This window comes from Protopterus annectens, chromosome 6.part0, assembly GCF_019279795.1.
Source record: "Protopterus annectens isolate FY-2018-M chromosome 6.part0, PAN1.0, whole genome shotgun sequence".
NCBI lineage: Eukaryota > Metazoa > Chordata > Ceratodontiformes > Protopteridae > Protopterus > Protopterus annectens.
This window is the reverse complement of record NC_056737.1, coordinates 1,043,466,385-1,043,482,913: the sequence shown is the minus strand read 5'-3', so window position 1 is coordinate 1,043,482,913 and position 16,529 is coordinate 1,043,466,385. Positions and strand designations below refer to the sequence as shown.

The 16,529-nt window shown below is 38.2% G+C and overlaps 1 protein-coding gene across 2 annotated transcripts in view; it reads right to left on the bottom strand.

Moving 5' to 3' along the window:
• Positions 1 to 1,110: 1,110 nt before the first annotated feature.
• RIN3 (Ras and Rab interactor 3) overlaps positions 1,111 to 16,529 on the bottom strand; it is a 1,126,789-nt gene continuing 1,111,370 nt past the window's right edge. For both annotated transcript variants that reach the window (XM_044074650.1, XM_044074651.1), the window contains 2 exons: positions 15,962 to 16,125; positions 1,111 to 1,483 (listed from right to left, as the gene is read on the bottom strand). In XM_044074650.1, the coding sequence (XP_043930585.1) occupies positions 1,178 to 1,483; positions 15,962 to 16,125 (470 nt within the window). In that variant the 3' untranslated portion in view covers positions 1,111 to 1,177. The remainder of the gene's footprint in view (positions 1,484 to 15,961; positions 16,126 to 16,529) is intronic.

Sequence of the window (16,529 nt, the reverse complement as noted above, 5' to 3'; positions counted from 1 at the left end):
AATTGCTCTTTGATCGTGAAGCTTGCTTTTCTGACAAATTCCTTTTCACTCTCAGAAGACATATAAATAAGTGCCTGGTTACTTATTTTCTGAGAGAATTTCATTCCTGTTATTAAGAGACCATCTGTCACAGACTTCCTAGATTAAAATGTTCTCATAATTATTAAAATTACATGCGGTAGATGATTCCTGTGGCAGCCCCATTTCTGCAAATTCTGTGAAGCATTGCTGAGTTTGACATTTAGGAGAAAAAAAAAACACAGTTTTGGGTCACCATAACTATATATATATATATATATATATATATATATATATATATATATATATATATATATATATATATATATATATATATATATATATATACATATATATATATATATATATATATATACATATATATATATATATATATATATATATATATAAAATCTCTATTAGTTTGTATGTGGAAAATGCTTTTGAATCACCACAGTGACACAGGGTGAACATAAAAAGAATATGTGAAATGTGTTATACATTTTTAAAAATAACAGAAACAATTTGACATACTGTGAGAGCATGACTTCAAGCATTTACTACTGTATGCATGAAAACAACCCTTTGCCAGCCGTGCATTGTTGTTGAGTTGCATCCAGCTCATATACTATGAGCAGCCATCACAATTCAGACTTTAGTAATGGAAGTAGATTGTCGCGCACACATAGAGACAGCTAGACATGCTCACTCCATCTACTGCATGCCTTTGGGATGAAACCAGCATAACTTTAAAGAAAAACACACAAAAACAGAAAGAGGACGTGAACTCCACATAGATTATACCCCAGTGAAAAACTGAACCAGAAAACCTCTTGTTTTGAGGTAACAGTGCTACTCAGCGAGACACTATGTACAAACCCTTTGTACTCAGCAGTGCCTTAATTTTCTGAATATTTCATGAGAACAATTCATACTGTGTGAAATAAGGAGCTTTGTACAGTTTTACACAGATGAAAAGCAAACTGATGCAGAAAAATGTTGAACCGAATAATGTGTCAGAATCCATGTAGAGCCACACAATATTGTAAACACTATAGGATAACTTCTGAAAAATGATTCTAGTAGCACTGATAAACTTTCATCTTTTACTTCAAGTTTTGATTGCATGAATTGTGAAACCAAGTAGACAGACAGTGAATTATAATAAATCAAGTTCTTTAACTGGCAGAGCTGGATCCTTAATGTCTACAGGTTTGAAAACAAAACTGTACTCTTTCCTTGGCTCTGTTTTCAGCAATGAAGATTTTATGTTCAGGGGTCGAGCGTCTGAAGCCAGTGGTATACACTTCTCCTCCACATACACGTACAGTGCATAGGTTTCCAGGTCTTCAGCCTCAAACTTTTCTGCACAATACTGGCACAGATCTTGAACTGTCATTTCAGGGTGGATTGCTACTGTTTTACTATTGGCGTTGGCTTCCAGAAGGGAGATGGTGATGAAGTCCTGTAAAAGAGAATGCAAGTTACTGTAAAGGAAAAGAAAGAAAATGGGTGTTGTACAAACAATGTTGAGATGATTTTGACCTGCAACAGCATTTGTAAATTGTTACTTGGACTATGATAGCAGCCTCAGTAAAGTGTGAAGCTAAAGATCATTCATTGACTACATTTTATTAATTCTGAAACCATTTTAAAGGAGAGCACTATCACTTTGTAACATGTTTCTTTTATATTGTTTATTTATTGATTGATTTCCTTATTTATTTATTTTAATGGCTGCATAGTGCTATCTGTATTACATTTCATAAAATGTGGTGTGGGACAGCAAATTAATGACTTACACAACATCTAAAACAGTGGTCAGTGGTGCAACAGGTTGCACAATTGTCTTTGGTGCAGAAGGTTGTAGGTTCTATTCCCACACCGGGTACATGGAGTGCTGATAATGTAGAGCTGCATAAGGGGAGGGGGTGCTGAACTCTTAAGTGTGTCATCCTTTAGGTGAGCAATTAAACTGAGGTCCCATCTGCATGAGCTGGTCATAGCTCAAGTGAATGTAAAAGACCCCATGGCTAAAGAGTAGAGGAAGTTCCCTGATGCCCTGGCCAAATTTCCCCTAGTAGTATAAATACCACCTTGAGTCTCCCCTGAAAAGAGGCCACTTGCCTATCCTGGTCAATAAAGGATAAATAAATAAAACAAAAACTTTATTCTTACTAATGTCACATTACATTACAATCATGACTTAACATGCATAAAGAAACACCTTATTGTGATCGGACATAATATTTTAGCTTTCACTCATCATCCATTAATTAATCATCCTTTCTGCAGACAGTGAAATGATTTTTCAACATCAGATCATTCCAACACTGTACTGTACTTTAATGTACTGCAATTGTTGATTGAACTCCTTCCAGTTTGTTCCTTTTCACTGGTAACGTTAAGATTAATAAAGGCTATCATGAAGAAGATTCTTGTTCATATAAGTCATGCCTTTTGCATCCAAGGACAGAACTCATACTAAAGATGATAACAGGGGAGAATAGCTCAGTCATGTACCTTAGAATAATTTCCTTGTGTTACCAGAACCCTTAACACAATGGACAAGTGGAAGCATGACACTGCAGTAATGAGATGTTTAAATAATGATGCTAGAAATAAAGTGTATATTAACACAAAAGGAGAAAACAGGTTTGACTTACAAGAACAAATCATGAATTTTAGAGAAGAGCTGTAGTTGAAGGGTTAGCATGTGTCAAACGTTTTCTCCTTGGAATCAGAAAGTCAAGCGCTATGCTAGAAAAATTATTATGGTAAGTCCATCCATGCACATACCTGATATTTTAAGATATTCTGTGTACTCAAAAATTTTGAAGATTTTTTTATATTATTTTACCATTTCTGCTGAATTGCGGACTTGCATTGTGTTTTTGCATTGCACGGTGTCGCTATGGAATTGTAGTAAAATAATATACCACATTCAAAAACAACCCTTGAATACATGGGAGATAAAAGTTATATATTTAGGATAACAGAAATCAATACACTTAAAGGTCAACAGGTCAAAAGCTCGATGGAGTGAAGCATGAGGATATGGATCTAAGAACATCTGAAGTCCGGTAGGAAGAGATCAGACCTTCCTTACAACAGTTCTACTGCACGGTCTTCTCACCATTTTTGCAAGTGTTTCTAGGTCAAAGTGCATCTCATTGGCGTATACATTAACTGTATGTTGTCAACTCATTTGATCTTTATCCATCCATCCATCCATCCATCCATCCATCCATCCATTTACAACCCCTTTTTTCCATTTTTTGCACATGGGGTTGGGGTGTCACTTCAATTATAACAATCATCTAGAGCCAAGGTTCGCACCAACAGGTGGCTAGCTTTGTCATGGCTGCTCTTCAACACCACACACTCACACTCACACCTATGGCCAATTTAGATTGTCTATTTCACCTACTGCATGTCTTTGGAATGTAGAATGAAACTAGTATACCCCGTGAAAATCAATGCAAACACAGGGAAGACATACGGACTCATCCTATTTGATACATGGTTATAGCTGCTAGAAGATATGTTAGGTAATGACCACTGTCACCGATTATTTTGAGATTTTACAGATGAACTGAATTATTATTACTTCATCAGTTCATTGCTTCATCTGAAATCACTGTATTTTAGTCTACTTTTTATTTTACTTCTTAACTTATGTTTATAAAATTAACCTACTGTTTTATTTAGTCAGAATAACTCAGATTTATTAAAAAAAAACAGACTGGCAACAAAGACAATGTGCAGACATCTATGGGACATGTAAATCAGACGAGACCAAGGTATAAGATGAATAACACTTCTATGAACAATTATGTTAAGAGAGAGAATTATGGGTAATATGTGTCTAACTTTACAAGATATAAACTGAAAAATACATTTAGGACTAATAGGTCGGCAGTGTGAGTGGATTGAAAGGTTTAGGCTGTGAATATCTAGGTCAGTTCTGTGAAAGCGCTCATCTTTGTATTTGTGGTGGTGATATAAAAGTTTATTTTTGCCTCAAACTGGTGGCCTGGATTTTTTATATAATTTTTCAGTACTCAGTTCTGTGAATGCTGTTTCAGTTGAGCAAAACCAGTACAAAAGGACTTTCAAACAAGTTGTTGCACTTTTGCCTTTTCTTGGGACAAAGTTCCCACATTCCACAAGCAAGGTGGGTTTATCCATTTGCCTTTTATAATTCATCTCTGAAGAAGACTGCAACAATGGTTCTTGAACTAGTACGGTTTCTATACTGTACTCTTGTCCATTAGACAGCTGTTTTAACAAAGTTGCTAGTATAAACAGTGATTTTCTTCATACTGCTGAGCACATCAAAGCAAAAAGATAAACTGCTCGGACAAAAAAATGAGTTGCAGTAGAGAACTAAACAACTTACAGTAGGGATTAATATCAGCCCAAATATATATTAAACTTAATGCTAAACCAGAGTATAGCCTTCAAAGACACCTTCAGAACAGTGCCACAGTAACACTTTATTACGTGAAGCATTCATTACAGATGATAAAATTTATATTAACAAGGTCATAATAGCAAGTAGTACCAGAGGAGTGAGTGTAGATTTCAAGGAAAAGCACAATTAGACAGGGGGATTGGTATCTGGACACTTAGTTTACTATCAACAATAGGATTAATGATTTAAAAATCAAGTTTACTTATATCTGGTAGAATAGGAAGTCAGGAACAGTATTTATTAACAAAAATAAGGCTTCAATTAGTGACAAAAAAGCTTTATAAATAAGAGAGTTGTGGGATAGGATAAAACACATTTTACTATAAAATTATATAATTTTTAGGTTGGTGTGTTTTTAGTTCATAGAACTGGATAATATGGAGATAATTGTATAAGGAGATGCCAATAGTAGAATATAAGGGGGGCATCTACCAAAGAAGCATTGCATAGATTCATAGGTTCATAGGTGTTTATTAGGCTAATGTCCACAAGGGCCTTTTTAAGCCTAGCCATGCATCCCAAATCTTGGACAAGTTATATTACCTTTGATAAGTGTAAGCAGGGGCTTGGGAGATGAAACATTTACAAGCAGGGACCTGGGAGATGAGCCATTTACAAGCTGCCTGTGTCCATTAGAGACATAGGTGCCAAACAAGGGATACATTTCCTGTTCCCCATCCAATTGTCCATGTTACAGTTAAATTCAGTTAGGAAGAACTCTACTTCACATGGATGGGGAGCCTTTTCCAGATATGGGATAGTCTCTGGAACATATACCTGTCTCTCCAGCAGGCCCTACTTATATCACAGGCAAGGTTTGAGTCTTTAAAATGGGTAATTCTGGTGTTGTTTGTTTTGCGAATATACAGGAGGTTCATCAGTGTAGGATCTGACAATGCCCTTTATGCCAGGCATATATCTCCACTCAACAGCCTCTATAAGACAGAATACAGGGATACAGCCTTAAAGTGGTCTGCATAGGACATGTTACTTATACCCTGTATTCTTTTATTGAGAAACTACTGTGGACATTCTAGTTGTTGGATATGCCTGATTAGGTATATTCCAAAAGGGTCACTGTACTCAGTGATAGGTTTGATGAATGCCAAATACAGTGGAACAATGATTTCCTTGGACCTAGATGTCATACCTTTGTTTATTAGCTGTGCAACAGAGAAACATTTCCTCACAACTATAGACATATGATGGTCAAAGGCTAGATTCCTGTCTATGTGTATCCCTAAGTCCCTGACTACTTGGTGAATTCTAAGGGTGTGCTGTCAATATGATGGTTATTAGGGATGGATGACTTCCTGAAGCATACTATTATGTATTTCTTGGCATTTAGTTTTAGTCCATGGCTCTGACACCAGTTGTATGTCTGTATCAGCCCTTCCTGGAGAACATTTGTATCGCTGTGGGATTCAATAACAGCTCCTAATTTGTAATCATCTGCAAATTTAGTCAGCCAGAGGCCATTGACATTCGCCTTGATTTCAGGGAAGTAAATGCCAAAAAGGAGCGGTCCCAGGCCCGATCCCTGAGGGACTCCACTTGTGATTGGCCTCTTTGTAGAGGTGAACTCCGTAATTCTAACTTCCTGTGTCCTGTCTGTGAGCTAGTTGGCTATCCATCAGGTGAGTTTGTCAACAATGCCCAAGCGGGGTATTGTTTTAAATGCCTTGGCCAGATCAAGGTAGGCAGTGTGAACCATTTTGCCCTCATCCACTGCTTTGGTGACCTTCTCAAAGAAGTCCACCAGATTGAGTAGGCACAACCTGCCCTTGGCAAAACCAAACTGAGTTGGGTCCAGTGTCTGAAGATTTACTATAACATTATTGATCATTTCCAATGATAATTTTCTCCATGATTTTGCATATAAGACTAGTGAGACTTATGGGTCTGTAGGTGGCCCAGCTTATGCAGAGGGATGTGGCTGCTGTTCTCCATTCATGTGGCACAAAGACTGTTTGGAGGCTACAGTTAAATAGAAATTCCAGAGGGCCTGATGGGTCATGTTTCATACTATTTAGAAGGCATCCTGGGATATTCTCTGGGCACATTGGTACATTGTTCTTGGCCTCAGAGATAACATTAAGCACCTGTTCTGCAGTGGTAACAGGGGAGTTACACAGATGGTATTTCCTGAGGGAAGGTTGAGGGGTACTCTGGGGTAAAGTTGAAGCTAATTTATCAGCCAGTAAGTTTGCTATATTGTCTGGCTCTGTATAGGTGACTCTATTTACAAAGAGCTCTGCACACAATTGTGTATTGCTTTTGAGGTTGTGGACATAGCTAAAGAATGCCTCGTGTCTGTCCTTGGCCTGGGAGGCCAAATTTACCTCAAATTTGGCTTTGATAGACTTTATTTGTCCTCAGAGTTGTTTGTTTAGTTTGTTGAGAGTGCTTTTATCCTGTTGGGTATTGTACCTCCTAATTTTTGCCATGATATTCTTCCTTCTGTTATATAGCCTATTGATTTTGTGATTCCACCAGAAAGTTAGCCTTAGAGTAGTTCCTGAATATTCCAGGGTTAGCCAGGGGTCCAAATTTTAGTTTTACTTCAAAGGAGACCATTTTGAGGTCTGACCTTACCACGGAAGGCATTACACTAGTGAATGTGCAGCACTCTCCCATATTAGTGAGGATCAGATCCAGTATGGCTGGTGCATTGACAATCTGATCAAGGGAGTTGGTGTTTACAAAATACAGGAGTCTCTGTGCGTTTGGCGTCATACAGGATTCACAGTTAATAGTGGGAAGCTCCACTTGTGTCAAGATTATGTCACCCCAGATGGGACTCAAACCCACAATCCCTGGCTTTGGATGTCAATGCCTTATCCATTAAGCCACTGGGGCCTGATATTAAGCCACTGGGGCACTAGAAACAAAGGTTAAAATCAAGTAAGGTCTCAGCAGTTAACAGCATCACAGCTGGGGATCTAAAAAAACAGAAAAGAAAAATTAGAAAACATGCTTAGCTGACTCACTGGAAGAGTGTTTCAACCTTTTATTACATACTTTCATAGCAATACAGTTGGAAATGAGCAAACTGAAGGTCTCAGCTGAAAAGGGGCTGGCATTAGAAAAAATCTAGAAACTGCTATAGAAGAATTAGCTTGCTCAGCAGTCCTGGAAAAGAAATACATATACATATACACACATTAGCTTTATTAATGGGGGAACTAGAAAAAACAGATATATTAGCATCACTAAGTATGTACATGCCACTAAAAAATCAGTGGGTACAAACTACTTTCTCAGCAAAATCATAAGCACCCTAAATCAAGGAATTCTCATTGATCCAGTACACTGGGACTGTAGCAAGTTGTTTGACAGTGTGGCTCATAGAATGATGTAGTTTAGCATGTAATCTAGGACTTAATTGAATAAGACTCCATTTGACTACAATGTAACTGAGCAAGTCTCTTAACTAGACACAGCTCCTAGTCTGAAAAAATCCATTTAAATCAGTATTCTATCCCAGTTTATACATATAAACAAACATTTACATAAACAAACAAACAAATAAATGCTATTCTAGCTAATAGGATATTGAAACTAGTATCACTAATTGTGCAGAAAATGAACTTATAGTTGGTTGATAAGAAGGCCTTTGAGTGTTAAAGTGAACAAATTACGTCTGGTTCAAAAGATGCATGAAAAGTCATTCAGGAGTCTGTCTTAGATGTGTTCTTATATTCACTTTGTACATATGAACCGAATAATAATAATAGTCAAGTGAATTATGCAGGGGATATAAAAAAGTATTAAATCCAGTGACATTATGTGGAGTTAAAAGGAAGATGTGTATGACAGAAAATAATTAAGAGGATATATGAGTGTTCAAAAAATACCAGTCAATAGGGGAAAAACAAAGTAATAACTTTTCAAAATAGATCTACTCATTCAAAAAACTAGGCTTGAAAATTCATGGGTTTATGTCAAATGCTGATGACCTGCTGAGCTAGTGAGACTGATTACTAGAACCCCATTTGGATATTTTCTGGTTTCCCATTGACATTCTGAGGACTTTAATTGTGATCCTTGGAACAAGACAAATTAAAGCACAGATGGGGGATATGTGCTAAGTCAGAATCTGTAGTATCCTATAGGGATCCCCTTATTATGCAGTACAGTGATCATAGGGACATGGCCTACTGCATTCCCAACACTGGGGGTGTGGACAGGAGAACCCCAGTGAGTTTTATAATTTGATGTTTCTGGTCTGAGTCACAGTTTGTCCTTCAAATTGTCAAGGCTTGTAAAATAAGGTCTCATGCATATGACAGGGGCACTTTTTTTACTTCTCATTTTTATATACATATATGTATAGATAAATATGCACACACACAGACACACACACGCGCGTATGCCTGCACACACACACACACACACACACACACACACACACACACACACACACACACACACACACACACACACACATGCATGCACGTGCGTACGCCCGCACACACACACACACACACACACACACACACACACACACACACACACACACACACGTATTTATATGGGTGCACTAGATATAATTCAATCCATCGACAGCTGTCAAAACATTGAAAAAGCAGATACTGACACACCAAACTGCATGCACCAAGAAAGAGCATCTGTGCAATCAAAATCATCTTTATTTAAAACTCAAAAAAATTATTTATTAAGGGTGGAAAGCACCCTGCACCTCCAGTGGGGAGGGGGGCTGTGCCACACACAACCCCAGGTAAAAATATATATCCTAGCTCCTAGATCGCACAAACATGAAGTAAGGGCATATTCCACAACCACAGGAATTCTGTGATCTAGTACACCTGTTGATTAGCTGCTATGTTTACCATACACATTTGACTAAAGCGCTGTCAACAAGGCAGGGTCAGTAAAATCACATGATCCCATGCTCGCACATGCACACACACATGCGCACAGACACACACACACACACACACACACACACACACACACACACACACACATCAGTATGTGTGTGTATGTGTGTGTATTTGTGCAATAATATTGAGCAAGTCAGTGCTATGAGTTTGAGCGAGTGAACAGATGTGTGAATGCACATTTGTGGAAGTGCGAGATCATTGACTGCACAAGACTGTGTTAGGAAGATATGAAGCAGTCATCTTGGAGAAGTAAGACAGAGTAGTTGGGGGCAAAAGCATCAGACTGTGGATTCCAAATAGCACTTAGATCCTTAAAAGTACTTTCTTCATGAAGAGGATTATGGATGTGTGCAAAGGACTGCTCTAATGGGTGGTAGAAAAGGGATCCACAGAGAAATTCAAAAAGACAAGGTACAAGTAGAGAAGAGGTGAGGGCGAAAGATAACAAATGATGTGGTAGAATGTTGAATGCAGTTGAAAGGCATACTAAATAAGCTTATTGCCTCCTTCTGCTGTTGGGAATAGTTTGAAAATGTGGCTGGTGGTCCTGTCATTCTGATGGCTCATACACGCACAAACATAAACACACACACACACACACACACACACACACACACACACACACACACACACACACACACACACACACACACACACACACACACACACGTGCTCACAGAATTAGCTATGATCCTGCAATAAAAACAGTATCAGTGCCTCTGTATGGTTCACATAACTACAGCGTCTTTGAATTTTGCTGTCATATGTTTTTGCAATTGCTGGAAGATGACCAGGGGCTGTATTTTCACTGATGCACAGTAAACTTTTGCTAGTAAATCTGTTTGATTGGAAAGTAACACAGTTTCTGTAGACATATGTACACAGTACTGGTGACTCAGAATTGCAGTAGATCTCATATTCAATATCTGTATTTCCCTAATCACCTAGTATCTACTTAATAATTAATAGCATCAGATCAATAGACACACTGCATGTCTGTCTTTGAATCGTTAATTTTTTTCTTTGCATTTCTCCACTCACTGACTGTGCAATGAAGAATATATCTGTAGATCTCAATCATTTTTATTTCCTCTTCATGATGATTCTGGTTGATAGCATGTAAATCTTTTAGCTATCTGGAAAAGCTTAGGTTACAAACAGTATACATGGGGATATGCATTGTTTACCATAGATACCATCTAAGGTAATGGTTTATCCAGACTGAAAAGATCCCCCAATAGTCTGCGCCAAGCTGCTTGGTATGTCTACAGCAGATTAGACAGGCAAACACCACCATTCTTCCTAGAGGTATAGCGAGCATCCAGGGGGTTGGTTGGTGAGAGGGAATTCAGAAAAATTTAAGAATGATTAAATCACATTTTCACAGAACAGTTCACATATTTGTCTGAGTTCAACAATGGAAGAATGAGAGATTCCTTCCATGAGGGTGGAATGGTGGTCCCCAGGGCTGCAGTCTTAGTGGCATTCCATAACAGATTTAGGGCTGGAGAAGAGAGCGCCTTATAAAACTCGGCTGGCAGGCATCACTACCTGCAGCCTTACTGATCTTCAGCTTTTTAATAGCAGCCAGACTCTCCTGCACAGTAATGGGTTTGCTAAGGGTACGTTCTTGCTCCTCTGTTAGTGTAGGAAGTGATGGAACTGAAGGAAGGAAAGGTGGGAGGACTAATCGATGAACTTGTAAAGGACGCGTCAGAATTATACCCATTGTTATACGTCTTTTGAAAATATTCAAAAATGTTGAGCTGTAGTGCTCTCTAATGTGGAAGGATGCTCAGTCAGAGACTGAACTTGGGATGCCAGTGGGGTAAACAGTTTGGTATTCCTTCAACATTTCCTGGCTGACTAGGAGCGAGCCTGATGGGTACCTCATGATATTTAAGGTGAAGCCTGTTGAGTACCATCTCCTTTTATCAGGTTATAATCACATTATTTTTTTCTTTCAGATAACTTAGATCTGCAGTGGTATTTGTATGATCCTTCATGGACTCTTTCTCTGCACCTGTAACGTGTAAGGACCCTTTGAAAGCAGCAAGCAAAGTATCTGAGGTCTATGTCTTCTGAATGAGCTTCAGGAACTTCCATTGTTATTTCACTCAGGCAAGTGGCAAAGTCTAGAAGCCTGATACAAAAGGAGGAAGCTTCCAGAACTGAGGTGGAATTAGTTCCCAGTCAAGAAGTTGGAAGACCAGACCATCATGGTTAGAATAAAGACATGGGACCACTTGATACTTTAGATGGAGTTTAAGTAACAGTGAGTCAATACAGATCCTGTCTATGCTTGTATGTGTATCAAATGTACGTATGTTATAGGTATAATAGGGATCTGAAGGGTCAGTAGATATCTCCAGATCCCTGACAAACATATAATTCACCCAGGATTGTAGGAATTTTGCTGGGGGTGAAAGAGAATAAGCCCTAGTTGCTAATGTGTCCAAGAGGTCAGTAATACAATTAAAATTCCTTAGAAGTATAACACAGCAGCCCTAATCCTACCCTGGAAAAATGAAGAATATGTCTTAATACCCCAGCACTAGCCATTTAGTGAAAATAAACAATAGTCATTGTCAGCAGCCTGTCTGAGCACTACCAGAGCTCCAGCTGCCTCACGCCCTAGGTAGAGAGGAAACATCTAGAATCTGGACCTGAAGGAATCCCCCTCTTCCCATTATGGCTTCCCTTTTATGCTGTAGCATGTACAGAGTAAGTGACTAATTCATAGCCCCATGAAACTAACTTGGCAAGCTCTTGATAAGGCAAATGAGTGTCTTAGAAATCTGTTATATACAGGGAATAGGGTCTGAGCCAGGAACCTAACCTGGCTCATTTGAGATGGGAGCTTATGTCATTTACCTTTATACTAAGCAACTTCATCCCTAAAAGATGAGTCAAACACGCAGTGCCCCACTTACCAATAGGTCTCTTACAGCAACCTGTCCTACACAATTGACCCACAGATGCCTTAAGTTATAGATGATAACAGTAAGCCTCCTTTTCTGGTGAGCCATATAAGTTAGAACTAATACTGAGGTAAATTTAACAGAGGGTAACAACTTCAGTAGACAGTCACACCATAACTGTTCAGCATTGCTAACTAGAAAACTATATACAGAATTTATTGTCTTCCTAGGTAATGAAGTACAATGTCCTTCTACTTTCTGGATGAATCCAGCTTGGTGAGGGTGTCAGTACACCAGTGGAAGATAATTAAGATTATGAATGGATCATAGGTTCATAGTTCAGTACTAAGCTAACTGCTCTTGATGGACATTTTAAGCCTTCCCATTTATCCCACTTGAGAATCAAACACTGCTCCATGAGTCTGTAAGATAAAGTCCTTAATCATTATGCCAAACCTAAGTAGATTCAAATAGAACTCTGGAGTTCCAGGCCATCATAAAGTGTACACAATATGGAGATATAATAAAACCAGTTGCAGCTCTATCATGTTATAACAACTACAGCCAGCAAATGTTGCTGAAGAATCATATAAAGAAATAATAGTCATAAAGTTATGGGCTTGTAATGTTCCTTCCAACACTGCAGGCATAAAATGCCAAAAATAGTGTAACAAACAGTCTTTCACATATAACCAAATACCAACCCTGTAAGGGATATCTCTGTGTGCACCAAGTCCAGACCCTGGTCAATGCCCATCACCAGATCAACTCATCCTCTTCACCTCTTGTTCCCACTCTACACTGTCATTGCAATGTTTTTCAGTTACTGTACTGTCTCCTCTCATTCCAAAATAATCATGGTCTATCTGAAAGGAGAACTCAGAGATAAGCTGGGTGTGACACAATGAACAAGAGGGAGCCATACATTCTGTCTATTCACCAACTTAGAGAATTTTTGTTGAAGCAAATTCTCCAACCCAGATTGATTATATTCTTCTTCTCCTAGGCCACTTGAAGTACCCTTTCCTTTTTCAGATACGAGAGGAAGAGAATGAGTATTGATATTGGGGGAGCATTGTGTTGCAGATGTGGGGGGACCCCTTTCAAAGAGTAATTTAGGTGCAATATCCAACTCCAATGTGGCTGGAATCCCCACTTGTAGAAATGTTAACAGGTCCTTTTGTTCCACACCTTCCTGAAAACCCTGAATGTAGATATCATTGCATCAGTTACGGTTCTCTTGACCATACAGCCAGTCATGCAGGGTCTGGATGAAATCTAAAAAATCTCACTTGGGGTTCCATTTTGCCCAGACAAGTGGTTAGAGTTTGGGTCATCTGGTTAACAATATTCACACAATAAGCTCCTCCTATCACTGTAGCTTTTATTTCCTGTACTTGTTGCTGCAATGACATTTGATAAGAGTTCATTGTAAGTTTATGCTGGCTGATGTATGACATGGGATGCAAAATCACTCTTGGTGGAATTTCCGAGGGGAAGGGGGGATGGTATTCTGCATACCGTCATTGAGCAGAGGAGCTGACATTTCATGGGCTGCCATGTTTGATTTACCAGTTTCAACAGCAGCAGCAGGTATTTAAATTTACGTTTGCTAGTTGAAACCTTCTTAGATAGCATACAGTTGTCTTCGCATTACAATAGTGAGCTTAACAGCTAAGAACAGATGCTTTATGTTTTTGGTCGCAATTTAAAGTTTTGCATTGTTGCAGTTCATTACTTGAGCCTCTCACATTGTTAGTGCTGTAAGCAGAAGTCTCATTTCATTACATTTGTTTTTACTATTAATAAAACAACTGCTAGAAGCCAATGATGTCTTTTACATTCTTATGTATCTTAGGGAGAAAGCTTAGACGTATTTGGAGAGGTATCTCTGTCACATGTTACAGACACTGAAAGAGGGAAGATCAGTTGCATGTGAGTTTAGAATTCTAATGAAAAACGTTTTGGATGTACTGAAAGTTTCTGCATTAGTGGGTGTGGGTGAGACAGTGTGTGTTTGTGTGTAAGAGTATTTGGTTAGTGTAAAAGTACTGACTGTTTTGAATTCATGTGTACTGCTGTATGTGGCCTGCATGCATGTGTGTGTGTGTGTGTGTGTGTGTGTGTGTGTGTGTGTGTGTGTGTGTGTGTGGGTGGTTTAGTATACTGTTTAATGTGGTGCATGTTTATGTTAGTTTTGTGCATGTGTACTGCTGGACGTGGTGTGCATCTGAGTATCTTGTGTGGTGATAGTGTTAAGGTTAGAACACCACTTCTGCCCATGCTTACTGATGTGTGGTAACTTTCACCATAGCCCTGCCTGGTCCTAACTTCAGTCCTACATCTAGTCTTAGAAGCTCCTTTCTGTAACTATGTACCACTACTCAAAGTGTTCTTGCAATCACTTTTTTCTTTGTATTTTGTGGACTTTATTTTTTATACTGATCATGGGCGGCCACGGTGGTGCAGTGGTTAGCATTGCTGCCTCACAGCAAGAGGTTCTCCGGTTCGATCCCCGGCTGGGGTGCCTTCTGTGTGGAGTCTGCATGTCCTCCCTGTGGTCGCGTGGGTTTCCTCCGGGTGCTCCGGTTTCCTCCCACATCCCAAAGACATGCTGCAGGTGGATTGGACACTCTAAATTGGCCCTAGGTGTGCGTGTGAGTGTGCCTTCTGTGGAAGGTTGGGCGCCGGGCTGGCAATTCAACACCATAAAACTCCACTGCCATTCAATGTGCGGACAGGTGATCTGCTGTGGCGACCCCTAACCGGGATAAAGCCGAAAGAAGAAGAAGATTTTTTATACTGATCATCTGTGTTCCAATGCGTATTTTAATAAATTAGCATATGCTGATTTAAACATGGTCCTTTTTTAGGTAAGAATTTTCTAACTGCAATTTGTATTAGTTCTTCGATCAGTTAAAAAAGCTGTACAAATATTTGAGTGGATTTAATCATTTTACAACCAGTTGACATTAATGACTGCAAGCAGTGATCATTTATGTTCAGCTCATTTTAATACTTTACTTAAGTGTTAGGATCACAGGTTGCTACTTTGCATTAATGGTAGTGATAGACTTTTATGCAGGTCTGCTTAACCTTCATATCTAAAAACACATTAATGTGATGGGAAATTCCTCTTCTTGCAATTGGTAGTACATTTTTTTCAAGGAAGGACCAATTTACCTGTGCAATTCTGCTTGGCACATAGAAAAAACAGTTATGAATCATTTACATTTCTTTACATTTTTGCAAGCATTTGCTTTCTTTCAGCTCACTTTAGTATACTGTAATATAAGTAACACTTATTACACTGTAATATAAGTAACACTTATTACACTGTAATATAAGTAACACTTATTACACTAATATAAGTAACACTTATTACACTTTAATATAAGTAACACTTATTACACTGTAATATAAGTAACACTTATTACACTGTAATATAAGTAACACTTATTACACTAATATAAGTAACACTTATTACACTGTAATATAAGTAACACTTATTACACTGTAATATAAGTAACACTTATTACACTGTAATATAAGTAACACTTATTACACTAATATAAATAACACTTATTACACTGTAATATAACTAACACCTATTTCATGCATAGTATTGTGACATGTACCTGCACAGATGACTTTGAAACGTGTGCCTTGTTGAGAGTTCTTCTCCTCTCCCAGCGATGGATGGAATCTTGCACGTCCATACTAAGCTGGCGTGTAACTGGCAGTTTGTCATAATTTCTGATGTGCTCCACAGCTCCATAGGTGGTAGTTAGATAGTAGGAGCCTGAGAAATACACATACGCATGTCTTAATTCAATCATTTATAGTTAATACTTTCCAGAGAGCTTATGATGTCTCAAGTTACATATGAAATGTTCTCTAATTCACAAATAACACAGATATTAAAGATTAAAAAATATGCATTATCAGTTACGACAAAAAACATAGAAACCAGAAAATGACAGATGGAAAACAAAGCATTAAGTGATAAAATGTTATAAAGTCAAAGTTAAAAATCTTACTAACTGTAAACTGCCACTTTTATGAAGTATAGAAAGAATAAGAGAAAATGTATTATATATACTTTTTCATATTTCCAGTCACACTGTATTAACTTGCAAAAGTCAGACACATCTTCAGTTTAGTATATATATATATATATATATATATATATATATATATATATAT